General features: G+C 68.5%; 1 protein-coding gene across 5 annotated transcripts; it reads left to right on the forward strand.

The window, feature by feature from the left end:
* Positions 1–58: 58 nt before the first annotated feature.
* JAG2 (jagged canonical Notch ligand 2) lies at positions 59–24,885 on the forward strand. 5 transcript variants are annotated; one of them, XM_053666136.1, is made up of 29 exons: positions 59–126; positions 1,309–1,491; positions 2,537–2,794; positions 3,591–4,029; positions 4,231–4,575; positions 11,354–11,411; positions 12,402–12,653; positions 12,762–12,822; positions 15,520–15,650; positions 15,741–15,860; positions 16,045–16,158; positions 16,390–16,503; positions 16,643–16,756; positions 16,838–16,884; positions 17,010–17,180; positions 18,122–18,272; positions 18,352–18,504; positions 18,577–18,690; positions 18,912–19,025; positions 19,101–19,214; positions 19,361–19,477; positions 19,902–19,929; positions 20,013–20,098; positions 20,568–20,681; positions 20,770–20,885; positions 21,304–21,552; positions 22,022–22,153; positions 23,305–23,461; positions 23,545–24,885. In XM_053666136.1, the coding sequence occupies exons 4-29, from the start codon at positions 3,964–3,966 to the stop codon at positions 24,018–24,020; spliced, it is 3,714 nt and encodes a 1,237-aa protein (XP_053522111.1). In that variant the 5' UTR covers positions 59–126; positions 1,309–1,491; positions 2,537–2,794; positions 3,591–3,963; the 3' UTR covers positions 24,021–24,885. The 5 variants fall into 5 exon arrangements, with proteins under 5 accessions (XP_053522111.1, XP_036987920.2, XP_036987921.2 ...); XM_037132025.2 differs by lacking the exon at positions 59–126 and having other exon boundaries at positions 1,259–1,491; XM_037132026.2 differs by lacking the exons at positions 59–126; positions 16,643–16,756 and having other exon boundaries at positions 1,259–1,491.
* The last annotated feature ends 1,616 nt before the right edge of the window (positions 24,886–26,501 follow it).

Raw genomic sequence — 26,501 nt, forward strand, 5'->3', positions numbered from 1 at the left:
ACAGCTCCTGGGCCTGGCGTTTGGGGCATCCTGAGGAGGCTGTGCCCAATTGACCCACCCAAGCAGCATCACCTGTATGCAAATGCCCGCTGTGTCCCAAGTGGGGCCTCCCAGGAGCCCAGCCAGGTGAGCACCGTGCGTCTGGGGAGGGGCCTTTGGGCACGTGTTGTGTGCAAGGGGCTGGCCTGGGGGGGTGCGGTGGGGGGCCAGAGCCCCCCTCTTCTGGGAGTTGCCCCAGAGCCAGAGCTCCGCCCAGCCCAGGGCTGCCCCACCCACTGGCTTCCCAGGCAGCCTGGACTCGCACACCCACCCCCAGTGCTCACTGGCCCCCTGGGCTGCCGGCCACACTGTCTTGGAGGTGTGTATGGCCGGACCCATGGGCTCTCTGCTGTGGCCCCTGTGCTGGGCTCTGCCGGTGTGGCAGGGGTTGAGGACAGGCTGCAGTCCAGCCCCCTGACTCTTGCTGCCCCAGGGCAGGTCAGCAGGCACTGCTGCCGAGCCTAATGGAACTGGCATCGATTTCCCGGCACTGCGGGTGGGGGGTGGGGGCTGTAACCGGAAACTCCCCTCCCTGGCCGCTATATTTAGCACCACAGAATGAGACGGAAGCACAGCTCACTCCTAAGCCGAGCCACCTCTGACCAAAGCCCCAGCAGCCTGCGCCCTAGCCTGGTCCCAAAGCCACCACCCCCTGCCAGGCTGCATGGCCCCAGCCCACTCTGCTGTGCGCAGCGCCAGCTGAGCACCCACTTACAGAGCTGGCCCCAGGGCCCTGGGACTGGGAGTCCAACTCGAGAGTTCCCAGGCAAGAGGCCCATAGAACTGGGGTCTGAGGGGAGCTGTGGCTCAGCATACCCCAGAACAACACGGGGGACCCTCCTGGAAGTGGCAGAGCAGCCTGGCCTGGCAATGGTGGAGGCATGAGCCCTGACCCCACTGGATCTCCAGGCTTCTGGCCCAAAGCTGCAGAAATCCCTGCTGGGGGCACCCAGAGTGGGGGTCCCTGTCTCCAGGGCCCCCCCCCCCCGAAGAGGCCACCTTTCTGACTTGAGCACCTCCTGAGCACCAGTAGGTTCTGGGATGTGGCTCCCAGGAGGCCGCAGGGAAGGGGACAGTGAACAGGAGGGCCCTGTGCCTGCAGGGCGACACCCAGGCCAGGGAGCCTGCCCCACAGACAGCAGCAGTCTGCTGCCTCCAGTTCTGTCCTGACACTCAGCTAGCTGCCCCTGCTGTGGGGACCCTGGTTCCGCTCCCCAAGGATTTGCAGGGAGGGGGAGGGACCAGGCCCCTGTCTCTTTGGTTTTGCAGGGCAGGCAAGGGCTCCATGTGCCCAGGGCTGGTCAGGCTCCAGGGAGGCTGCGTCTCCTGACTCAGCCTGAATCTCGGGATGCAGGGAGTGCCTGTCCTGCTGCCTCCCAGCCAGACACCCCCCAGCAGAGAAGCGCAGCAGCTTCTGCCAGCTCCCAGCCTAGGACCACCTTCCCTCCCTAGGTGGGTGAGGGAGAGGCACATGGGGAGGGACTGTTTTCTGGCTTACCCTGGAATTCCCATCCTCAGCCCCTCCACCTGCAGGCCCTCCCCAGCCACTGGCCCCTCCCTGCTGGCCTTGCCCTGCTGCTTCTCCCCCACAGTCAGGGCTCTATGTGAAGATGTAAGCTCAATGTGGAGCCCACCCTGGCTCCATTGCCTTCTGGGACTTCCCGTTGGTCTCAGCAGGAAGACTGGTGTGTGTAGGGGCGTGCCCAGCTTAGCCTGGTGCTCCCCACAGACCCACCTCTGCCCCTCACCTCCCCGGCAGCAGCCCTGTGTGTCCCTCACAGGCCCTCCCTGGGGTCCATCTCCCTCAGCCTCAGGGCCTTTGCACGAGCTTGTCCAGCTGCTCACCTGGCTGACCCTTGTCTGCCTCTGTCTTGGAAGGCCCCTCCCTGGGTTCCTGGCCTTCCTCACCCTTGCAGTGTGTCAGTGTACAGGATCTGTCCAAGTTCTCTATCCGCCCTTGACTGGGAGCCCCTGAGGATGGGCAGGGACTGTTTGCCTTGGTCCCTGCTTGGCAGACAGGGGCAGAGGTGCCCAGGGTCTCTGTGGATAGCGGGGCAGTGGGCAAAGGCAGGCATGGAGCTCAAGACCCTCGGAACTGGGGGCCTCCTCTTCCACTCAGGGCCTAGAGTACCTGGGGACTTACTCCCGGCCAGAGCAAAGGGTGAGCCCCCGGCCCCTGCAGGAAGAAAGGGCTGCTCTGAACACAGCCCCCAGGCCCTCCTTTGGTGGAATCTCTGTGAGCCCTGCCCCCACCCGGCCTGAAGAGGTAGAGATGAGCACCTGGAATGGGCAGAGCCAGGCCCACCCCTCCAGGGGCCCCCAGTTGCTCTAGAGGCCTGTGTCCCAGCGGGTTGCTCAGTGCGGGTGGGGCGGTGGAACTGGGGGTGGCAGCGTTCACTCCCAGGGCACCAGGGCCTTAGGGGGGCACCTCAAGAATGTCCTCTAGACACAGAGCCGAGCCTGTGCTCCTTCCTGAGTTCCTTTTTCCCACCCCCAGGCCCTGAACCGGTCTCCTTCAAAGCTCCCTTCCTCCAGGAAGACTTCCACGCCCCTATTTGTGGCAGGGACTAGCTCCAGGCAGTGCCCTGCACCCCCAGTGCCCAACCAAAAGACCTGGGACAGATTTGCCGGAGGATCCAAGGGAGAGGACACAGTCCAGTGATTGTGGGGGTGGGACCAGAAGACCCCTGTAGAACATGTGATCACTAGTGGCCAAGGCCATCCCAGCCCTGGAAGGGATTCTGCTTCGTGAAGGGTAGGTGACGTTTGGAGACAAGGAGCTCATGGTACTGACTCCGTGGACGTGGGGCAGCAAAGTGGACGAGGGTTCTGGCGATAGGGACAGCAAGAGGAGACTCTTTGGGTAGATTTCGCCTTGTCTTTTTGGGCGTTCCCCGCTGTCCTTTACTGCCCTCACCCAAGCTCGGACCCTGCCTGGCATGGGCACTCCTCCAGAGTGTTCTGGCGACCCTGTGCCAGCGCGGAGCCGGACACAGCCTGCTCCTGGGAGCATTCATTGCTTTGCTGCCTGACCCACGAGCCGTATGGCAGGGAGGCCACTAGCGCCGGCGGGGAGCAGCGCCCCCTGCGGCCGGCATGAAGGCGGTGGGAACCGCACGGAGGGGACCCTCCCCTGGGAAGGAGGCGAGCAGTAGGTTGGGCCCAGCTTCGGTCCCAGGCCGCGCCCGCCCCGCGTGGGGGCCGAGCCGATTTGTGCTGGAGGCGGCAACTCTCCTCTGGGACATCGAGGAGCTCAGCGGCCGCGCACTGATGGGAGGGGACCACAGCAGTGACCTCAGGGGGCGCCCCACCCCCTGGCTCATGACACCCGGCAGCGGGGCTCCGGCGAGCTGAGACCGCTTTGAGGTACCGGTCCCTCCTCGCTGGGCTCGGCTGAAGCGTCACCGGAGCCCCACGGTCCCAGCGTCCAGAGAAGCGCGCGAAGGGCCGGACGCTAGCCGGAGGCGGCCTCCGCCTTTAAAGCCCCGGCGCTGGGGCACCCTCCCCAGCCCCACCCCACAGCTTTGCCCCGCCCTCTCATGCATATGCAGGTGCGCGGGTGACGAATGGGCGAGCGAGCTGTCAGTCTTGTCTCGAACTTGTTGGCTGCGGGCGCCGGGAGCGCGGGCGCTCAGAGCTGAGGCCGGGACCCGCCGCCGCTCGCCGCCGCTGCCGCCGCCAGGAGGGAGCCAAGCCGGGTCGGAGCGCAGCCGCCTGCGAGCCTGAGCCCGCAGCTCTTGCGCGCACGCCACCGCCCAGACCCGCGCGGCGCCGCCTCGACCCCGCCCGCCGCCACCGCCGCTGCCGCTGCCGCTGCCTCTGCCGGCGCTCGGAGGGCGCTCGGGCGCAGGGAGGCCGGGCCGGGCCGGACGCGCAGGGGCGGTGGCGGTGGCGGTGGCGGCGGCGAGCGGGGTCGAGGCGGAGATGCGGGCGCGGGGCCGGGGGCGCCTTCCCCGGCCGCTGCTGCTGTTGCTGGCGCTCTGCGTGCAGGTGAGCGAGGGGGCGCGGACGGGGCGCACAGAGCTGTCCCTCGGGGCCGGGCGGCACCGCCTGTGAGCGCTGCGTTCGGAAACCCTCGGGGCCGCGCGCCAGGGCCCGGGCTCAGCGGGGGCTGGCGGATGGGTGGGGGTGGGGCGCCCGCTCGCGACCCCGGCCCGCGCCTCCCTCGCGCGCTCTCTGCCTTATTTTTAGGCGGCGCGGCCCATGGGCTATTTCGAGCTGCGGCTGAGCGCGCTGCGGAACGCGAACGGGGAGCTGCTGAACGGCGCCTGCTGTGACGGCGACGGCCGGACGACGCGCGCGGGGGGCTGCGGCCGCGACGAGTGCGACACGTACGTTCGCGTGTGCCTTAAGGAGTACCAGGCCAAGGTGACGCCCACGGGGCCCTGCAGCTACGGCCACGGTGCCACGCCCGTGCTGGGAGGCAACTCCTTCTACCTGCCGCCGGCGGGCGCCGCGGGGGACCGGGCGCGGGCCCGGGCTGGCGGCGACCAGGACCCGGGCCTCGTCGTCATCCCCTTCCAGTTCGCCTGGCCGGTACGTGCGCCTTTACCCTGGGCCCCAGCTCTCCCCTCCCTCCGCGTCCAGGCCCCCGCCCTGCCCGCGGACCCTCTGGCACCTGCGGCCTGGGCCCTGCGTGCAGAGCACGCGCCCAGACGGGGCAGGCCCGGCAGGGGGCGCCGCAGGGCGGGCAGACCCCAGGCGCGTGCTCCGTGGGGCTCCGTTCGCGCCCCGCCACGTGGGCGCGCGGGGGTCGCGGTGGGGGCGGTGGTGGCAGCGGCCCGCGTGCGCGGCGCCCCGCGGCGTGTGCCTGCGTCGTTGTGCGCGTGTCTGTCTGGGTGGGGAGGCCTTGCGAGGCGCCTTGGGCCCCTGCAGGCCGCAGAGGCATGTGCGCTGCGCGTGCTGGGGCTGGTATGGGGCAGGCCCCGGCGGAGCCGCCCTGGGCCGGCGGCCAGCCTGCGCTCGCCCTACTGTTTCCTGGATGCCCGCGAATGGGGTGCGGATGGGGGGGCTGGGCTGGGGACTGCACTGGGGAGGGCTTAATGCAGGTGTGTTGACTGCAGCCCCCGGTGCTGGTCCAGCGCCCCCCCCCCCCATCTCGCCCCCTACCTCCAGGAAGAGACAGGGGCCTTGGTGCCGGGACTTGGGGGTTGGGCAGTCAGTCAGCAGCCCTGGGCCTGGGGATGTTGGGAGGGATGTGGGCTGCCCCAGGCATGGCGGGTGAGGGCTGGGCAGCGGAGCAGGGGCTTCGTGAAGGAGCGCTGGTGGTCAGGGGCTGATGCAGCCTGTTTCTGAAGCACCACTGCGCCGCGGGGCCGGGGCGCTGGCTGCAGTCCTGGGACTGGGTGGGGCAGGAATGCAGAGGACCCTGTGAAGCGTCAGGACTGCTGTGTGCTGGGTCAGGAGCAGCTAGCTTAGGGGGGGCGAGGTCACGCAGAGGGCTGGTGAGTCGGGAGTCCCGGGCACAGGGTGCCAGGCTGTGATGGAGGGGCCCCACCTTCGGACCCAGGATGTCTGGGTGGAAAGAATGTGGCCACCTGGTGCCCCTGAGGCCGGGCTGGCCACCGTCGGAGCAGCAGGACCGAGCCTGCGGGAGCCCTGCCCTGGCACTTCCCTCCACGCCAACCCTCATCCTCACCCCTCCCTGACCGCCCACTGGGGAAGGAGGCTCCCACATCCCCCCTGGCCGTGGCCTTGTGCCCTTTGAGCCAGGCTGGCTTCTGGGGTCTCCCTTGACCCCAGGGCCCTTGAAGGGAGCCTGTTTCTGAGTGGGAGGAGGCAGGGGCAGCCTGGGAGGCCCCGGGCAGTTCCGATGAGCCCGCCCCTCGCCCCCACAGCGGCGCGGCAGGCAGGTCTGAGCAGGGCCGCAGCCTGTCGTGTGTGCTTGGGCTCCCGCCAGGGCGGCTTCGAATCGCTACCTGAGGATGTGTTTTCTGCTCGAGTTGGCAGCCGTGGCGTGGGGGCAGGGAGGCCTCAGAGGAATGTGGCGGGCCAGTGCGGGTCCCTCGTGGTTCTTGAGCCCCACTGGCCAGCCAGGCGTGGGACAGGGTGGGGCAGGCCCTCGCCTCCCTGGGGGCCCTTGGATTCTGGGCTGTGGGTCCCAGGCAGCTTCCCCTCCTTCCTGCTCGCAGCTCCTTCCCTCTGACGCCCCAAGCAGGGCCACGTGGCTCGGCCCCAGGTAGGGACCGGGGCGTGGGTCATGCATGCTCAGGGGTAGCGCCTGTCCCTCTCTGTGTGTCAGTGTGGCCAGGCTCCAGGTGGGCAGCTCGCAGTGACGCCGGTGCCTTGGTGTTTCCACGCACTGCGGCCATTCTGGGGCCACACTGCCTCGGCCTGCAGGAGGTCCCACTCTGCCTGCCAGGCTGGGGTCTATTTGGAACCCAGGGTGTCCACTGGCGTCTCTTCTCTAACAGACAGCAGAGCCTGGGCCTGGGACCCCTGGGAGCCATGGGTGTCTCGAGCTTCAGTGGTGGTGGTGGGGGCTCCTGCTTGGGGCCAGCGTGGACCGTGGGGCTCCCTGAAGTGGGGAACAGCGGGGGGCTGGAGGTGAACACGGGCCTTCAGGAAGAGTCCAGGGAGCCGGCCCTCCTACCCCTGGGGCCGCAGAGGCAGCAGAACAGGAACTAGTCTGGGCTCTTGGCCCTTCCAGCCCCTTGAGTGACCCTGGACCCACAGCCCTGGCCCTCCCACCCCTGCCTCTCCCAGGACCCCGACGAGATGGGTGGGCCCAGGTCCAGGCTGACATTGGGCTCAGCCTCCCGGGAGGGCCTGGCCTGGGCCTTGGGTGGAGGGGGCCTGGATGCGGGAGCTGTCCTGCTCTTCCGACCCTGCCGCACGGAGCCCCTCCAGCCTCTTCCCTGGCCTCCAGGGGTTCAGGGACACCCTTCGGCTCCAGAGCGGCCTCCATCTGACCAAGTGAAGGTCACATGCGTGGGAGAGTGCACGTGCGCTCTCTGGGCCTGGCAGGTGGCCAGGGGGTGTCTAGAGGGGCCTGACGGGGGTGGGCTCCGAGGAGCTGGGCGATGGAGGCCCAGGGTGTGGCAGCTGGGGCTGCACCCAGTGCGGGGTGGAGGGTGGGGGCAGGAGGCGCTGCAGGCTGTGCTTTCCTACTTGTGTGTGGGTGGCACATGGTTGCTAGTGGCAAGCAAAACTGGAGTCGTGGGGACAACCAGGGTGGGCATGGGCCCCTCGTGTGTCACAGGTGGGCCTGGGTTGACCCCCTTTCTGACAGCACAGCCAGCCTGAAGCCACAGCAGCTACTGGGGCTGCTTTTCCCCGGGGAATGGTGCCCGGCATGCATGTGGCCCCCAGCCCTGCTCCCAGCCTGCTTGGCTCCCCCACGGCTGTGCAGCCCAAGGCCGAGGTCCCCAGGGGACTGTGGCGTCTCAGGAGGACGTGTGAACAGGGGTGGGATTGCTGTCCCAAAGAGGGGGTTCCGGTGGGAGGTGGGCACGGGGCTTCGTCCCCGCTTCTGACCATCACAGCCCAACAGTGGCGAGCGCCCCCAGCCCTCATCAGGAGCAGCCGAGTCCTGTGCCAGCCACCAGTGCTGTCCGCATCAGGGAGAGCATCACCCTGCCTGTGCTTCTGTCCCACCCCCAGGGGCTGGGGGAGCCCTGACTCCCTCCCCACCTCACCCCCTCCTGGGGTCTGAGGGCATCCCCCCACTGGGCCCCCTGCTTCCTTCCTACACATTTCCCGCAGGGACCAGGGGTCCTGCTGGACAGGGCTCAGCGAAGGGGGGCCGCTGGGGGACTTGGATGTGGCTGGGGCTGTGTCCCTCAGCCTTGGGGGCTGGGCTGGGGGGCCAGGCTGCAGCTGACAGGAAAGAGGTCCCTGCAGTGTTTTAGGCGGGGGCTCCTGGAAGGGACTGTGGTCTTGGGGACTGTGTCGGGCTGCTTGGGGTCTGGGTGGAGGCAGATCGGGCTGCTCATCCCCGACTCTCAGAACCGGGCGATGAGGACCCGCCGCCTCTGAACCCAGGTGTGAGTAGGATAGATCAGCCCGGTCTGGGCTTTGCCACAGCCGACTCCCCAGATCCAGCTGATGAGGTGCTGGGAGCCCTCTTCACAGCAGGGACCCGAGGGTGGGGCCCTCCCTGGCAAGGACCTGGCCAGTATGGTGTGGGGTGTGGGTGTCTGGGTTCCCGAGTGGGGTGGGCCTGTGGCCCAAGCCTCTTGCCATTGCCCAGGGGCCCAGGGCCTTGTGGGGAGGCGGCCCCTCCCCACTCCCTCTGGTGACAATGGCCGCAGAGGCCCGGGCCTCTCCGAAGCTCGGGTTTCAGGAAATGTATCTGTGCTCAGAGCTCCTGGCACCACAGACACGGAGCTGCACTCTGTGGGGGGCCGGAGGGCTGATGCCCTGGGGTCTGCGCAGGGAGGAGGCCGGGCTGGAGGCTGAGCCCCGGGCGGTGGGCTTGGGGCTGCGGGCTTGGGGCTGTGCAGGGTCTTCCTGGCATGGGGGGCCCTGGCCTGTGGAGTGTCACACTGGGTTGTGGGGTGTCCAGAACTGTGGGGTGTGGTACATGTGGTCCTTGGCCATTCCTCTGTCTTTGGGCTGCTGCCTGGTCACCCCTGTCTTAGGGTCAGATGAAGGGTTTGGACCTGACCTCAGGGGTCAGGGTTGGGGAGGAGGCTGTCTGGCGGTTAGGTGGGGGAGGGGTCTCTGCCGCGCAGCATGGGGCCGGATCAGGGCAGGCTTGCCCGCAGGATGTATTGTGGCCAGACCTCCAGGGACTGAGGTCAGCTGGCTGGTGGGCCTCCCAGGGACCAGGGTCCCTCTGCCTGCTCGGGAGGGAACCTGTTCCACCCCAGCGCTGGAATGGCAGGACCCCTTTGAGGCCCAGCCCAGGCCCATCAGCCCTCCTGCCGTGCTGGGCCGTGGGGTCGGCAGCCGGGTCCACCTGCGGCCCCTGAGGCAGGGATGGCAGGCTGCTGTTGCAGAGGGGAAACTGAGTCCTGGAGGCCAGCCGGGAGGAGTGGCGGTGGCGCCGCGCTGAGGGAGGCTCAGGTTCGCTCTGGATGACTTCCTGCCATACAGGTGTAGGGAGCCCAGCTGGCGGGCGGTGGGGCCCTTGTGGGCGGGCGGGCGGGCGCACGTCCCTGCGGGAACAGGTAACCGGAGCCCAGGGCTCCGCCAAGGTGGCGGTAACCCTACCTGAGCGGGTGGCGTGGGGTTTCCTGGGAGCCAGAAGGAGCTCCGTGCTTGTCGGCGCCCAGGCGCCGGGGGACAGCCAGCAGCCCTGTGGGGTGGGTGGGCGGGCTTGCGGTGGTGGTCACGGGCCCACCTGGTCGGCCCGCTGCTCCCGCCTCTGCTAGCCTCACTGCCCACTCCTCCTGGGGGTCGCAGACTTCACTCAGACCCCCTGGCGGCCACTTACTGCTCTCAGTGTTGGCACCACAGTTGGTTCTGCCGTTGCGCCCTCAACAGTGTGACTGGTGCCCGGTCCGGGTCCCCGCTGTCAGCCCCGCCGAGCGGCCTCAGCCCCAGCGGGCCCCTTGTGAGCCCTGGCCCCTGTAGAACAGCACTCTGCTCCCTGCCCCGGAGCCCCACTGGCCCTCTGCCCTCCAGGGCCGAGGCGGTGGTGGGAGTGCGGAGCCGAGCCTGCCGCAGACTCCAGGCGGGAGTGACGAGTTGAGCGGGTGACCAGGGAAGGAAGGGACAGAGCAGCCGAGGCCGGGCCGGAGCTGGGGTCTGGGTGGCCAGGGGAAGGCTGGCCCGAGGGTGGCAGTCTGGGCCGAGGGAGGGTGCTGCGTGTGTCAAGTCTGGGGGCGGCGTGGGCGTGCTGGGGTGGCTGGGGTGGCTGGGAGGAGCCCGGGAGCAGCGCGCGGGGAGATGCGGGCGGAGTCCGGGGTCCGGGGGGCTCCCGTGGATGCTGGGCGAGGCCTGGTGGTGGCAGTGACAGGTGGGGGGAGATTCAAGAAGTGGGACTGAGGGCCTGGTGGCCACCCAGGGGAGGAGGGGTTCTAGATGGGAAAGGGTTGACCCCGGTTCCAGCCCATGCTCCTGGGTAAGTACAGGCCCTCAGGTGGTGGCTGTGGGCGTGAGGTGGTGGCCGTCACCTGGGTGTCTCAGAGGCGGTGCTGGGCTTGGAGTGGGGGGCAGCAGTGTGGACGAGAGGGGAGGCCACAGGAAAGCAGGCATCTTGTAGGAGGAGGAGAGGGTCCCCCCGGGCCAGATGGGGGGTGCCCAGAGGCAGTGGGTATGGTTGGCTGTGGCAGCCAGCTCACGGGTGGGGAGTGGAGCCAGGTGGGGCGGGCACTCGGGTGGGTCCAGGGGGACTGGCGGGCTTGGGCCTGTGCGTCAGCAGGAGGCTGCCAGTGGGGAGTGGGAACAGCAGTCGGCAAGGGGGACTTGGTGGTGACCTGTGTGGTTCCCCAGCACAGCCAGGCTGCAGGGGCTGGGAGATGAGGTCCATGAGGACAGGCCGGAGTCTGGCCTTTGCACACAGGGTCTCCTGGGGCCCCAGCCTGGGTGAAGCCAGGCCCTGGTGGAGGGTGCTCAGCTCTGCTGTGTTGTGGACGGGGGAGCCACAGAGGGTCCTGGGCAGGGAGGCCAAGGCTCGCAACTCCTGGGGGGCTGCACTGATGGACGGTGTGAGCCCTGCGGTTTCTCAGGGCCAGTTCCCCACCACATGGCCTGGGTTCCCATGGTCCTGGGAGCGGGGCGTGGTGACCACGGCTGAGGGTGCACCAGGGGGTCCCTTGCTGCCCCTTTTCTTAGTGTCCGAGTGAGGTGGGTTTGTGTGCTATTCAGGCGGCCCCTGCCGAGTCCTGACGGGGCAGCACCAGAGCCAGGGCCCGTCGGGGGCCTTGTGGGCATGTTCTGCACCCTGCTGTCTCTGCGCGCCCGGCAGGGGGCAGCTGGGGGGCCACACTGTTGTCCCTCTGGGGTGGGCTTGCTGCAAGACCTCACGCTCCTCTTGAGCAAGGCTCCCACTAGGCACCCTGTGGCCCCAGGCCACAGGGACCCTACCCGTGGCTAGTGCAGCACCCAGCTCCCCCGGCCACTCTGCCTGGGGCACTCAGCCCCGCAGGTGTGGGCTGCTGGCTGTGGGAGCCAGGGGCTAAGCCCCACTGAGCCTGGCTGACCAGGGGGGCAGCCTCCTTCCTGCCAGTGGGTGGTCTGGGGGTCTGCTGAGGTGTGTCCAGAGGCTGTTCGTCTGAGTGAGGGGTGGGGGTGTGGAGGGCACAGCCAGGAGGGAGCTTTCGGTGGGTGGGGAGCCCTGACAGCCCCGGGGGCAGAGTGGCAGGGCTGGGCTGTGGCAGGCTGGCCCCTGTTCGCACGGGGCCCTGACAGCCCCCTGCATCCACAGCGTTCCTTCACCCTCATCGTGGAGGCCTGGGACTGGGACAACCACACCAGCCCTGATGGTGAGTCAGCCCCGCCGGCCTGCGGGGGGCAGGCGGGCCGCTGCCGGTGGGCTCCCTCGGGGCCCCTTCGGGACAGGGGCCCACACTCCAGGAAACCTTCTTCTCCCCGAGGGTCCTGTGCACGGCGTCCCTTCCCTGCTGCGCCGAGACCTGCAGAGCCGCACGTGCCCGCCCCACCGGGGGCTTCCTGTGCCTCCCCTGCGGGTGTGCTCTTCGCGGCCCTGTCGGTGGCACAGGGGAGTTGGTCACCCCTGGAGCCTCTCTCTGCCTGTCTGTCCTGGTGCACAGGGCACAGTGGTCCTCTCCGAGACTCACCTGTGGGCTGGCGGCCTGTGCTCGGGGCCTGCGGGTCCTGTGGGTGTGGGGCAGAGAGGTTCGCCAGGGGTCTGTGGGAGGCACCCCACAGGCAGCGGCAGCTCCTGCAGAGGCCCTGAGGCCAGAGTGGTCCCCGGTGTTTGGGGAGTAGCCAGGGCCTGCACTGCAGGGGGAAGGGACGGGGTCAGCAAGGCCAGGGTGGGCCCCAGGAGGCTGTGCCGGGGGCGGGGGGGACAGGCTGCTCAGGTCTGGAGTGGTCCCGGGAGGAGGGGCAGTGGGAACCACACAAGGACAGGCTCTGTGGGGCACAGTGCCCTGCTGGGAGAGGCCCACGGGGGCAGCGGAGGGAGCACGGGGGGCACGGGATTCCTTAGTCTTCGTTGTGGAAAATCCGGAAGCACAGGGGTGGTCTCCCGGGTCCCTGTGTGCCCGTGGTTGCTGGCTCAAGTACCCCACCCTCAGGCGGTGGCTGGAGTTGAGGCGAGGCCCCGCTGCAGGGTGGCTGGGACGGAGGGAAGGCTTGCTGGTGCGGGGGAGCCCGCCTCTGGGCCTGGCTGCCTGCCGCTGGGGTGAGGCGCAGGAGTGTACCGGGGTGGCCCGGCCCGCATTCCTGCTGCCCCAGCTCTGCTGCCTGGGCCTGCGGGGCGGCCAGGCTGACTCTGCCGCCCGCCCCAGAGACGCTGCTGATCGAGCGGGTGTCGCACACGGGCATGGTCAACCCCGAGGACCGCTGGAAGAGCCTGCACTTCAGCGGCCACGTGGCCCACCTGGAGCTGCAGGTCCGCGTGCGCTGCGCCGAGAACTACTACAGTCCCACCTGCAACAAGTTCTGCCGGCCCCGCGACGACTACTTCGGCCACCACACCTGCGACCAGTACGGCAACAAGGCCTGCATGGACGGCTGGATGGGCAGGGAGTGCCAGCAAGGTGCGGCCCGGTGGCGGGGCGGGGGCGCCCCCCAGAGGGCTGGCCGGCCGGCCGAGGGCGGCCATGTTGCCACCACCGCAGCAGGCTGTCCCCCCCCTTCTGTTGCAGCCGTGTGCAAACCGGGCTGCAACCTGCTCCACGGGGGCTGTGCCGTGCCCGGGGAGTGCCGGTGAGTGCCACCCGCCCCTGCCCTCTGCTCACACACGCATTCACACGCGTGCACGCACACCGCACAGGGTGGGCCTGCCGTGCGAGGGCTGCTGTGTGGGGCCTCAGGGAGGGTGGCTGGGACGATCCCTTCCGAGGGGCGCAGGCCTGGGGGCCAAGTGCCCCCTCAGCATGGCGCATCTGCAGCCCAAGGACGCAGGAGCAGCAGGGCTCGCGCTCCTGGATCATGGGGAGAGGCCGGCAGGTGTGGGGCAGGACCCCACAGGGAAGAGGGGGCCCTGGGGGTTTGGAGCAGGGCGAGGAGGAGGGAGGAAGGACCAGGCAGGGCAGCTGCTGTGGGAGAGCTGGTGGGAAGGCTGCTGCAGGGTGATGGCGAACAGCAGGGGGCGGGGGGCGGGTCCTTCAGATCCCAGAGAGGATCTGACATGGGGTGAGAGGAGGTGGGGGGTCAAGGAGGGCCCCAAGCCTTCCAGCCTCTGCGCTGAGCTGACCGTAAAGCTGTCACGAGTGAGGAGAGGGGTGGGCAGGGGCGGTGTCTGCCTTGCCCCAGGCGGGGTCTTCTAGGCAGAGGGGTTTATGGGGACGGTCCTGGCGCAAGGCACCAGGGGCACCTGGGGAGTGCAGGTGGTGTTTGAAGCCCTGGGCTGGGCGCAGGTGGAGGGAGGCCAGAAGGGTCTGGGCCTCCTGCCGGTGAAGGTGTGGGACCAGGAGGAGCCGTGGGGAGGGGCAGCGGGCGCCCTCTGCCCAGAGCCTCCCTGGGGGGTGGGTCTCCTTTTTCAGACGTTAGGTGACCTTCTCAGGGTCACACAGGAATGAGTATGGACAGCAAGGCAAGGTTTGGGGGACAGGAAGGCAGGGGTGGTGACCCTGCTGCTTGTCCTGTGGTAGCTTTGGCCCCAGGGAAGGTCAGGGGCTGGGACTCCCCTCACCCAGCCCCTCACACAGCTGGATTTCAGGCTCACCCAGTGGGCCGCAAGGTGGGGACACAGCTGGGGCAAGAGGGCCACCGGTGGGGGGTTTGGCCCAGGGCAGGTCTGAACTCTGGGTGGAAGAGGTGGTGTGAGGCCAGCTGTCTGTCTGTCCGGGGAGGGGCCTGCCCACTGACTTCGGGGGTGGGTGTGAGCCCGGGAAGGGAGCCCAGTGGGGCTGGGTCTCAGCTGTGCACGCCCTGGCTCACCCTGGCGGCCACAGTGCTGTGGCCCTGGGGGTCTGACCAGTGAGGGAAGGAGGCCAAGGTGGGAGGGAAGCTGGTCTCAGCCCCACCCTCCCCTTGCTGGCCAGGGCTGCAGGAAGCCGAGGGGCCGGACTCCCAAGACGAGGCCCTTCGGCCGGCCGTGTACGGGGGAGTAGGTGAGCCCCCACCCGCCCTCTCCGGCGCTGTGTGGGTGAGGCCCAGCTGCTGTGGCAGCTCAGGACTCAGGTTTCAGGGCAGGACACCCCCACCGGATGCTGCTGCGGAGATGGCCCTGCCTTCCTGCCGCCTCCTCCCTGGCTCCTGGAGCCCTGGGCCAGGGAAGCGGGGGGTCTGCCCCACCCAGCCCAACAGCACACCCCCGGGACCCGAGCTAGGGACCCCGGCCCTTCACAGCCCCGCCCAAGCCTGGTCTCCCGTGTCCCCTGGAGGGCTCGGGTCAGGGTGTGCGCCTGCCCGCACGTGGGCCCCTTGGTGCACGGGGTCTGCTTGGCAGGGCCCCTTCTCTCCGCCCTCGGCTTCCCCGTCCTGTGCCCACTGAGGGACAGGCCGCTGGCCCCTCCAGCAGCCATGGGGCTCGGGGGCAGCCCAGGAAGGGCCGTGGCTCCTTCCTTGTACAAAAATAAATTCACGTGGCGGTGCCGGCGTGGAAGAGACGCAGCCTGGACGTCCCGCCCTTCCCCCAGGACCTTGCAGTTCTCAGAAGGGGCCCTTGGGGTCCTGGTCAGGGCCTGGCAGCCTTGGGGTCCCTGCTGCAGGACAGTGGGGCCTTCCCCTGGCAGCGGGGTCCCCAGTCATGCTGAGCTCTGGGCTCTCGGAGGGGCAGCTACATCCTGGATGGGGCTGCACAGGTGGCCTGTCCTGCGCTGGCTGCCTGCCCTCCCCCTGCAAGACTTCCCGGAGGGGATGCTGGCCCACAGCATGGGCGGGACCCGGCCTCAGGGTCACGGCCTCTTTGCTCGGGAGCAGGTGCCTCTTCCTGGTGCAGACTTGGGCCTTGGGTCCCCACCGATGAAATGGACCCTTGGTGGGGCTTTGTTGGCAGAGAGTTGTTATTGCCCTTGAGTTTCAGGTGAGGTTGCAAGCTGGGCCCAAGGTCACAGAGCTGGGGCCAGGCCAGGAGCCCCTCCTGATGTCCCACTGGCCTGCTGGGACCTGGTGCCGCAGGGCCCTGGCAGCCGCTGGTGCGCCTAAGCCAGGGCTCTGTGTCCCAGGGTCCCGGCAGGGCTTCCCTTCCCCAGCGCCTGCTCTCGGGGCCCCACTCGGGCAAGTCCCAAAATAGCTCCGGGAGGAGTGACTGGACAGCTGCGGCCACTGTCCTGGGCCAGTGGCTGGGTGCGTCCGCAGTGGTGGGGGCGGCTGGCCGCCGTGACCCCCACCTGGCCCTGGGCTTGCTCTGGTTCAAAGGCCGGGGGTTCCAGCCCCGGGGGTGGTCTGCATGACCACCGCATCCACAGGGCGCACCCCCACCCACCAGCCCCACGCCTCTCGGCCGCCCGCCCGCAGGTGCAGCTACGGCTGGCAGGGCCGGTTCTGCGACGAGTGCGTCCCGTACCCCGGCTGCGTGCACGGCAGCTGCGTGGAGCCCTGGCAGTGCACCTGTGAGACCAACTGGGGCGGCCTGCTCTGCGACAAAGGTAGCGGCCTGCAGCTCGGCCACCGTGGGGTGGGCAGGGCGTGAGGAACAGGCCTGGCCCTGAGTGCCCCGCCCCTGCCCCCGCCCCCAGACCTGAACTACTGCGGCAGACACCACCCCTGCACCAACGGGGGCACCTGCACCAACGCCGAGCCCAACCAGTACCACTGTGTCTGCCCCGTCGGCTACTCGGGCAAGAACTGTGAGCGGGGTAGGTCGGTGGCCTCGGCCTGGCAGTGGGCCCTTCTCAGCGGCCTGGCTGGGCCCCATCCCTCTGGCCCCTTTGTACCCTGGACATTTCCTTACCCCCCACCCTGGGGGTCCAGGGGAGCGCACTGGGAAGGTGGGGGGCCTGAGCCAAAACCCCAGCCAGCGCTGTCTCTGGTTCTGTGCAGCTGAGCACGCCTGCTCCTCCAACCCGTGTGCCAATGGCGGCTCTTGCCATGAGGTGCCCTCTGGCTTCGAGTGCCACTGCCCGTCAGGCTGGAGCGGGCCCACCTGCGCCCTGGGTGAGTGCCGCTGAGCATGGCGAGGAGCTCCAGCTGGGCACCTGAGGGGTCCTGAGGGCGGGGGTGGGCGGCAGCTGTCAAGTCTGTGCACCTGTCTGTGGGCTTGGTGGCCCTGGGGAGGAGTGGCGGGGAGACCCTGGCATGTGGCTGGTCCTCCACATGGAGACCTGCGGCCCGTGAGCCCTCCTCCCAGCCCCGCCCCCACACCTCACACCCCCCGTCCTCCTTCAGATGTGGACGAGTGCGCCTCCAACCCGTGCGCGGCGGGCGGCACCTGTGTGGACCGTGTGGACGGCTTCGAGTGCATCTGTCCCGAGCAGTGGGTGGGGGCCACCTGCCTGCTGGGTAAGGGCTGGGGGCCTCGTGGGAGCATGCACTGTGGCTCTGCATCCGGCGGCTGCTGCGGGGGCTGCGGGGGCTGCGGGCGCCAGGCACAGGGTCACGTGGGGCCAGGCCCCACGGCACCCTCTTGTCTCCTCCACAGACGCCAATGAGTGTGAAGGGAAGCCGTGCCTTAACGCTTTCTCTTGCAAAAACCTGATTGGTGGCTATTACTGTGATTGCCTCCCGGGCTGGAAGGGCCTCAACTGCCACATCAGTCAGTACGGGTGGCGGGCCGCAGGCGGGTGGGCTGGGGCGGCGCCAGGACCCTGCCCCTGACCCCACCCTCTGTCTGCAGAAGACCGCGACTGTCATGGGCAGTGCCAGCACGGGGGCACCTGCAAGGTGAGCTGCAGGGGCGCCCTGCCTCTGCACACACGCGGGAAAGGCATGGGGCTGCGGGTGCCTGCCTGGCTGCTGCCGGACACTCACCCAGCCCCACCGTCCATCTGTCCTTCCACTTGCCCCAGGACCTGGGGAACGGCTCCCAGTGCACGTGCCCGCGGGGCTTTGGTGGCCGGCACTGCGAGCTGCAGCTGGACGAGTGTGCCAGCAGCCCCTGCCACAGCGGCGTCTGCGAGGACCTGGTGGGCGGCTTCCGCTGCCACTGCCCCCAGGGCTTCTCTGGGCCACTCTGTGAGGTGAGTCGGGGCTGACCCTGCAGTGGCCTGGACTGAGATGCAGCCCTGAAGTCCAGGCGCCTGGCTGCACAGAGTGTAGGGGGAGGGCCAGGGGTCCCTGCTGATGTTCTGACCTGTGTGGCTCAGTGGGTGGGCATCGTCCTGCAGACTGAGGGGTCACGAGTTCAATTCCCAGTCAGGGCACATGTCTGGGTTGCAGGCCTGGTCCCTGATTGATGTGTCCCTCTCACATGGGTGTTTCTCTCCCCCTCTTTCTCCTTCCCTTCCCCTCTCTCTAAGAATAAGTAAATAAAAGTCTTTTTGAAAAAGGGGGGGGGTCCCTGCTTGTCATGCCAAGCCCGGCAGCAGCCCTGTGTGACCCACCCTGAGACTGGACGGCCAGTGGCTTCGATGGCCTGAGCTGTGGGCCCCAGGGTGTGGTGACGGCAGCAGCCAGAGTGAGGGCCGTGCGTGGGCCCAGCACGGGAGTGGGTGGTGCTGTCCAGGCAGGTGGCCTGTGCCCACTGCCCTCTGAGCAGCCCTGACCTCCCCAGGGGAGAGTAGGCAGCTGCGGGGGCTCGCAGGACGGGGCTGCAGGCTTCCTGGGGCGCGTGGCCAGGGTCCCACCGGGGGCCGGGGGCCTGGCGGTGCCGTGTCTGGGGAGGACCCGCAGGCTGGGCTCAGGGCAGCAGTGGCAGTGGGAAGTGCTGCCTTCCTGCCAGCAGCAGGGGTGACAGCCGGATGCCGCCTGGCGGGCAGAGGAAGCGGCGGTGGACTGAGCGGCCCAGAGGCCCACAGGTGTTTCCTTCCAGCCGAGCAGCCTGGATAGTCCCGGTGGGACGTCCTCCAGGCCCTGGCTATGGAGGCCTGGTGTTTGGGGCCCACGGGACTCCTTGAGTAGACAGGACGCCTGGCCAGTCTGCCAGTGGTGGCCGGGTCCTCACAGTACCCCCACCGCACAGGTGGACATCGACCTCTGTGAGCCGAGCCCCTGCTGGAATGGCGCCCGCTGCTACAACCTGGAGGGTGACTACTACTGCGCCTGCCCCGAGAACATGGGCGGCAAGAACTGCTCCGTGCCCAGGGATCCCTGCCCTGGAGGGGCCTGCAGAGGTGGGGACGGGGCCTGTGGAGGTGGGGCGGGGCCTGCAGAAGAGGGGCTCGCCAGGCTGATCCCTCCCCTTTGCTGCAGTGATTGACAGCTGCGGGCTGGAGGCCGGACCCCGGGTGGCCGGCGTGGTGCCCCCCGGCGTGTGCGGCCCCCACGGACGCTGCGTCAGCCTGCCTGGCGGCAACTTCTCCTGCATCTGTGACAGCGGCTTCACAGGCACCTACTGCCATGAGAGTGAGTGGCCGTGGACCGTGGGCCGGGTGGGGGCCCGCAGCCTGGGGCCTTGCTCACGCCAGCCTCCTGCAGATGTTGACGACTGCCGTGGCCAGCCGTGCCACAACGGGGGCACGTGCATCGACGAGGTGGACGCCTTCCGCTGCTTCTGCCCCAGCGGCTGGGAGGGAGAGCTCTGTGACACCAGTGAGTGGCCCGCCAGGCTCCCCGCCCTGGCACACGGCCTCTGGGTGCCGGGCACCCCACACAGTGCTGGGCTTGCCCAGTACCTCCGGCCTGGCCCTGGCTCGGCCACCGGTGCCCTTCCCCGCCCCTCTCTGTCTCTCTGGGCCAGCTCCAGCAACTCTGCCCCCGAGAAGCCCCCCTGAGTGCCGGTGACCCCGGCTGACCGGCGCCCTCGCCCCCAGATCCCAACGACTGCCTTCCCGATCCCTGCCACAGCCGAGGCCGCTGCTATGACCTGGTCAATGACTTCTACTGCGCGTGTGAGGACGGCTGGAAGGGCAAGACCTGCCACTCACGTGAGTGCCCACCCGCCCTGCTCTGCGGCCCCGTCCTGGCACTGGGGCCACCCCCTGAGCAGCCTGTGCCCGCAGGTGAGTTCCAGTGTGACGCCTACACCTGCAGCAATGGTGGCACCTGCTACGACAGCGGCGACACCTTCCGCTGCGCCTGTCCCCCTGGCTGGAAGGGCAGCACCTGCAACACGGGTGAGGAGGCCCTGGGGCCTTCAGAACTTGGCCATGCCCACCCCTGGTCTGGTGCGCTGCCCCTGGCTGGGCCAGGGCATGGCGGGGACACCGGTCTGTCTAGCACCAGACAGACAGGCCCTCTTCCCCCTCTGTGCCTCTTACAGCCAAGAACAACAGCTGCCTACCCAACCCCTGCATGAACGGGGGCACCTGCGTGGGCAGCGGCGACTCCTTCTCCTGCATCTGCAGGGAGGGCTGGGAGGGCCAGACCTGCACACACAGTGAGCGCGGGGGGGGGGGGGCAGAGGGGGGGGCGGGATGCTGTGGGCGGGGCTCCCCAGGCCTGCCTGACCTGCCCCTCCCTGTGGATGTGTCCACGCTGCCTGTCCACCAAAGCAGTTACCCTCTAAGACCTGCTATGCTGCCCCCACCCCTCCCAGCTCTGTAGCCCATCCCAGGCCCCATCCACCTCCTGCCGACCGCTCACCCTGCGGCCAGACCTCGCAGCCCCCACCGTCCGCCTCCAGGACTCGGCCTTCTGTGACTGCCCAGGGCCATCTCCTCCTCCCCACCCCGCCCTCCCCCCAGCCTCCCAGCGTGGCCACGTGGGTGGCATGTCCGGGGGAACCCACACGGGGCACATGGCAAGGCGGGGCTGGGTGTCAGAGGCTGTGCTGACCGGCCCTTCTCCTTTCTCCAACACAGATACCAACGATTGCAATCCTCTGCCTTGGTGAGTGGCAGCTGGGGGGGCCGGCCACCCTGGGGAGCTTGTCCTGCCCTGGGGGACCCCCGACACCTGTCCTTTCTCTGCAGCTACAATGGTGGCGCCTGTGTTGATGGCGTCAACTGGTTCCGCTGCGAGTGTGCGGCCGGATTCGCGGGTCCCGACTGCCGCATCAGTGAGGCGCTTGGGGCGGCTGGGTGGGTGGGGCTGTGGGGCCCAACCCAGGCCTGGGGTCATGGTCACCAGAGTCCAGTGTGGACACAGCCACCCCCGCTTTGCTCCCAGCCTTGGTTTCCCCGCCTGTCCATGCCCGGCCAGCAGCGCCACTTTGCTTGCCCCACCCCGGCATCTGAAGCTGCCTGATGAGAGAATAGACCACAGTGGGGTGAGGGGTCTGCCCCCAGACCCTGCCTACCCTCACCCAGAAGCAAGTGGAAGAGGATGGGGCTGGTGCCCACAGAGCCTCAGGCCAGTGGCAGTGCCAGGCCTGGCTCAGAGGCTCCATGGGGCAAAGGGAGACCCCTGCTCACCTGGGATACCCGCCCTGACCTGCATGGGGCTCTGCCGCTTGCTCTGGGCGGTTGCCCAGGCCCTGCGCGGGGGCACGGCCCTTGCTGCCCCCTGAGCCTGCCCCTCCCCCTCAGACATCGACGAGTGCCAGTCCAATCCCTGCGCGTACGGGGCCACGTGTGTGGACGAGATCAACGGCTACCGCTGCAGCTGTCCGCCCGGCCGGGCCGGCCCGCGCTGCCAGGAGGGTAGGTGGGGCCTGTGCCAGGCACTAGCAGGGCCAGACCTGGCCTCCAGGGTGCAGTCCCATGGCTGACCCCTCTGCTGTCCCCACAGTGGTCATGTTCGGGAGGCCCTGCTGGTCGCGGGGCGTGCCCTTCCCACACGGGAGCTCCTGGGTGGAGGACTGTAACAGCTGCCGCTGCCTGGATGGCCACCGGGACTGCAGCAAGGTGCCTGGGGCCCCCTACCCTGCCTGGGTCTGACGTCCTGGTGCCCCTGGCCCACAGGGGCCCCGTCTTTTATCCATGACCCTGGCACCCACCTTGTGAGAACTGGGAGCTGCTGCCGGGGCCAAGGGGTGGGATGAGCCAAGTCCACTCACCTCTGCTGGACACCCAGGAAAGAAGGCCCCCCGGCACAACCAGGCCCCCGTCCTTGTGCAGTCGGGGAGACTGAGGCTTCCCCCTGCGCAGGCTCCAGAAGCCGAGGCCTGTGTGCTGTCCGCCCCCCGCCTCCCACTGCCCCCCTTCCGGTGGGAGCCCTTTCTGGCACTTAGGTACAGCCTAGGAGCCTGGGCCATGGGGTCACGTGGTCCTGAGACTTGCTGACCCTGACCCCCTCTGCCTCCCCGCGTGCGTGCCCGGCCAGGTGTGGTGCGGGCGGAAGCCCTGCCTACTGGTCAGTCGGCCGGATACCCTGAGTGCGCAGTGCCCCCCGGGACAGCAGTGCAGGGAGAAGGCCCCGGGGCAGTGCCTGCAGCCCCCCTGCGCGGCCTGGGGGGAGTGCGGCCCCGAGGAGCCCCTGCTGCCCAGCACGCCCTGCCTGCCGGGCTCCAGCCACCTGGACGACAACTGTGCACGCCTCACGCTGCGCTTCAACCGCGACCAGGTGCCCCAGGTAAGCTTCCCCAGTGCCAGGTGCTCCCAGCCTCTCCTGATGGCCACCTGGACATCAGGGACTGCTTCCAGCTGCCCTCCACTTGGGCCATGGCCCCGCCCCTGTGCCATTGGAAAGGCCGAGGTCGGTTCCATGGCTGCTCAGGGAGCCCAGCCCTGTGGGGTCTGACGAGTGGAAGCCCCGTGTGGCCCGTGGAGGCCGCAGGGAGGCCAGGAGGGGCGGGCCCGGCCAGGGTGCCTGTTGGTTCATTCTCCCAGGGGCCTGACTGACGGTGGCCACCAGCCGCCTAAGCCACCCAGCGCCCGGGGCAGGCGGGGGAGGGGCTCGGTGTGTGAGGCCCCGCCCCCTCGGGCCTGCCTGTGCTGCTGCTGCCGCCGCAGGTGGTGGTGGCCGCCCTGCATCCCCACTCCATGTCCCCAGGTGGACTGTGGGGTATGGGCCTGCTCACGCGCTGCCCACCTCTGCCCAGGGCACCACCGTGGGCGCCATCTGCTCGGGGATTCGTGCCCTGCCAGCCACGAGGGCGGTGGCCCGGGACCGCCTGCTCGTGCTGCTTTGTGACCGGCCGTCCTTGGAGGCCAGCGCTGTGGAGGTGGCCATGGTGAGTGCTGGGGAGCAGGGGGGCAGCACTCTTGGGGTCCTGCTCTGAATGTGCTTTTGGGAGGGGCTGGGAGCACAGAGTCTAGGCAGGCCTGTCCCCAGGTGCTTGAGGAGACAGAGGGACGCAGGCCTGGGAGTTGGGCCACTGTGTCCACGTGGGGCGGGCTGGGTGCCTTCGCCCATGGCTGGTGGAGCCCGGCCAGCCTGCCTGCCTAGGGTGGGAGGAGGGGCAGTGGAGCCAAGACCAGGAGTCAACAGGACAATGCGCATCGGCCAAGCCAGAGATCGGGCCGGCACTGGGCCAGCAGCTGGGGTGAGGCAGAGATCATAGGGGCCGGGGCGGGGGGCACGTGCGCGGGCCCAAGAGCACGGGAGGGGCTGGGGAGTGGCCTGGGGCCCAGGGAGGTGGAAACCCCCCACAGTGGAGTCAGCTTCTCGGGGGCATGGACCAGGGTGTGGGGGGTCCCTGTCCTGCCTGCTGAAGTGAAGGCTCTGGCTCAGGTGGGCAGAGGCCCAGGGGTGTGGAGGGCCTGTGGGATCGGGAGTCCGGCCAGCAGGCCAGGCAGGTGCTGGCTGGGGGTGGGCACAGACTGGGCCTGGACTCAGACTGCTCCCGTTCTCCGGTCGGGTGTCCGAAGCCGTAGAAGGACTGTGGGCTGGCGTCCCTGGACCCCTGGGAGGCCCTGGGGCTGCAGCAGTCGGGGTACAAAGGCTGCACCCAGAGGGAAAAAACCACTGCCAGGGGCCCGGGGCATGAGGAGGCCCTGGGAACGTGGCCTGAGGGTGGAGGTTGTGGGGTCAGGGGTCATCCTCTGGGACCTCGACTAGGGGTCATGGGGCTGAGGCCGAGGCGCGGGTGGTGACAGGGGTGACAGAGGCCAGGGGCCTGCACAGCCAGGCGGGGCGGGTGGGGTTGCGGGCAGTGAAGCACTGTCGATGGCCTCGTCGGTGGCAGTGGCCCCCTGCTCTGCCCAGTGGCCACATCCCTTGTCCAGTGCAGCCCTGCTCAGGGGCCTGGCAGGCCCCACATCTGTTCCTGCTGCTGGGCAAGAGGCCTACCACTGGCTCTGTCCTGGCTCCACCGGGGGGACGGGTGCAGGCTCCGGAGGGGGTGGGTGGGCGGGCGGCCCTCAGTGCCACCCTCTGCCACAGTCCTTCAGCCCAGCCTGGGACCTGCCGGACAGCGGCCTGATCCAGAGCGCAGCTCATGCCATCGTGGCGGCCATCACGCAGCGGGGGAACAGCTCACTCCTGCTGGCCATCACCGAGGTCAAGGTGGAGACGGTCGTCGTGGGCGGCTCCTCCGCAGGTGAGCGGGGTGGGTGGGCGGGGGGCAGGGGGCGCCGAGCCCGGGCCAGGCCACGCGTGAGCGGGACACCCTGCCGCCCACAGGCGTGCTGGTGCCCGTGCTCTGCAGCATGTTCAGTGTGCTGTGCGTGGTCTGCGTGGCCGTCTGCGTGTGGTGGACCCGCAAGCGGAGGAAAGAGCGGGAGAGGAGCCGGCTGCCGCGGGAGGAGAGCGCCAACAACCAGTGGGCCCCCCTCAACCCCATCCGCAACCCCATCGAGCGGCCGGGCAGCCACAAGGACGTGCTGTACCAGTGCAAGAGCTTCACGCCTCCACCGCGCCGGGCGGGCGAGGCCCTGCCGGGGCCCACGGGCCACGGGGGCGGCGGGGAGGACGAGGAGGACGAGGAGCCGAGCCGCAGCGAGGAGGACTCCCTGGAGGTGGGGAAGTTCCTCCCGCACAAACTCACCAAAGAGCCCAGGTGCTCGCCGGGGAGGCCAGCCCGCTGGGCCTCGGGCCCCAAAGTGGACAACCTCGCAGTGAGGAGCGTCAACGAGGCCCCCCGCGCTGGCCAGGACTAGGGCCGCGCCGCCGTCTGGGCCGGCACCCGGACCCCTGGCTGGGTGCAGCCCCACCGCTGACAATAGGAGGCCGAGGCTGTGTGCATAGTTTCTTTATTTTGTGTAGAAAAACCAAAAACCAAAAACGAATGTTTATTTTCTACGTTTCTTTAACCTTGTGTAAATTATTTGATGATTGTCAGGCGGAAGGCAAGAGCGTATCTTCGGGCAGTTGCTATTTTTGTATCGTTTCCGTGCGTGGCACCCGCTGCGTGGCGGGAGAGGCATTGCTGTGTTCTCACGGAACTGCCTGAGCCCAGAGGTGGCGCCCTGTTTACAGAATCTTCCCTTTATTCCTCACTTGGGGTTCTCAGTGGCTCCAGGCCAAAGAGCTGGTGGGACCCGTGGCCCACGGTGTAGATGGGACCCGTGGCTGACAGTGTGGCCCGTGGCTGTTGATGGGACCACCCGAGGCTGTTGTGGGACCACCCGTGGCCGACAGTGTAGCCCGTGGCTGCTGGTGGCACCTGGGGTGGCCGGCGGAGCCCGCGGTGGTTGGTGTGGCCCGAGGCCGTGGGCAGCCCCTCCTGTCCGCCGGCCTCACCCGCTGCTGCCCGGAACACGCTCCCAGCATCCGTCAGCTGTGCTTCTGAAGTGCCCTTCCTGACTGCTCTGCTCCCGGGGACGGTGGCAGCACTGGAGCTCGTGACAAGTGCCTTCACACAGACTCTCCCTCGCACCTGACAACATTTGCCGTGGGCACCAGGCCACTGCCCACCTGCTGGCCCCGGCCCCCCTCGTGAAAGTGCATTTTTGTAAATATGTACATATTAAATGAATCACTCTGTATATTTGACTTAATAACTTAAACGTTTTGGCCCCTGTCCTCTGGGTGCTGCTCCTTTGTGTCTGGACTCGGGGCAGCAGGGGTCTCCCTGTGGAGAGCCTGGCCTGGCTGCGGGCTGGGTCAGCTGGCGGCCGAGGCGGCTGTGACCTGCGGGAGGGGCCTCCAGCGTGCCCAGTTCCACGTGGCGGACGAGGGCGTCTTGGAAGCATTCCTGGGGATGGGCAGGGAGGTGCTTTGCATCAATACCCTACTAACCATAACGAGAAAAAGCTCTACAAAGTGGTTTCAAGTTGCCCCGGCCCGGACGGCGCACTGGGTCACAGTGTCGGCGGCTGCTGGAAGGTGGCGGGGTCGCGTTCAGGCCCAGGCGGGAGCGGGAGGCAGCCAGGTGGCGCCGCCTCCTCATCACCGTCTCTCTCTCTCTCCTTCTCTCCTTAAGAAGCAGTGAGGACAGGTCCTGGGTGAGGATTGAAAAAGAAAGCAGTTTAAAGCCACTTAGCCACAAAGAGCTGTCAAGGTTTTGAGGAAACGCCAGGTCGCATTTGAGGGAAAAAGGCCGCGAGCCCCATCTTGCCAGTTGGCCAGCGGCACCTGGCTTGGTGGCCTCGGGCCGGCTGTGGCCTGGTGCCTGTGCCCCAGTCATGGAGTCAGGGAACCAGGAAGCCACGACAGACCCTGCGAGCAGGAGACAGCCCTGCGCATGGCCTGGGCGGAGCTGCCAGCTGGCTGGTCACGGGCCGGTCACTGCAGGGGGAGCCGGGTGCCCTCTGGGCGCTGACACACAGGCTGTGGCGGGCACGTGGGCACCCTTGGCGGGTGCAGCTCTCAGCAGGGTGCTGGCTGCACCCCACTGGCCAGACCTGCTAGAGGCCTGCATGGCCCCTGGGGTTCCACGGCGCGGGCAGAGCCAGGGTCCCCACACAGGCCTGGGGACAGCCGCCCCTCCCTCCTCCTGTCCCTCTGTGGTCCCAGGGGCACCTTCTCCCTGCCTGGCCAGGACTGGGGGGCGTGCTGACCCGCCAGGCTGGCCCGTGGTTCGGTAGGCGGCCTGCTGGGGGTACAGAGCAGTGTGGCGGGGATGAGGCCTCCCTCCTGCGCTGCCGCCACAGTCTCCTCTGCGTTCCGCCCTGGGGACGGTCCCTGCTGCCTCTGCTTGGAGACAGCACTGCCTGTGAGTCTCCAGAGTCTCCTCCTGGGCGTCCCCAGGGCAGCCGGGCCCATTAACCCCTGCTCAGTGGGAGGGGCACTCACAGGGCAGGTGGGGGGTGTCCTGCCGAGGCCCTTGCGTGGGGCCCCGCCCCTCAGTGCACCTCACTTAGGAGAATGATGTGTGGCCCAGAGACATGACACCCCACACCCTCAGCTCTCCCTGTGTCGCCCGCATGCTGTGGGCTGTCGTGGGGCTGCTGGGTCTCCCACTTCCACAGGCTTCTGACACCAGCCCCCACCCACCCTGGGGGCCCGACTGAGTAGCCCTCGGGGGTCTGGGAGCCAGAGCCTGGTCAGGACACCCATGGTGTCCACATGTGATGAAGATGCAGGAGCAATGGCCACAGAGCTCATCACCCAAGACACCACCAAGTGGCTTTCTGCAGCCGGACCGGGGAGGAATTCGGCAGTGGTGCAGCGGAGAGGTGCCTGTCAGTGACTCGAGG

This window comes from Artibeus jamaicensis, unplaced genomic scaffold (genome assembly GCF_021234435.1).
Source record: "Artibeus jamaicensis isolate MK-2021 breed Jamaican fruit bat unplaced genomic scaffold, CSHL_Jam_final contig_444, whole genome shotgun sequence".
NCBI classification, from domain to species: domain Eukaryota; kingdom Metazoa; phylum Chordata; class Mammalia; order Chiroptera; family Phyllostomidae; genus Artibeus; species Artibeus jamaicensis.

What these genes read in the sequence shown, in the direction of transcription:
- JAG2 (XM_053666136.1), top strand. Translation starts at nt 3,964, where the DNA reads ATGCGGGCGCGGGGCCGGGGGCGCCTTCCCCGGCCGCTGCTGCTGTTG. An exon ending in CCTTCCAGTTCGCCTGGCCG is followed by an intron (nt 4,576 to 11,353) that starts GTACGTGCGCCT and finishes CTGCATCCACAG; the next exon opens with CGTTCCTTCACCCTCATCGT. An exon ending in GGGCAGGGAGTGCCAGCAAG is followed by an intron (nt 12,654 to 12,761) that starts GTGCGGCCCGGT and finishes CTTCTGTTGCAG; the next exon opens with CCGTGTGCAAACCGGGCTGC.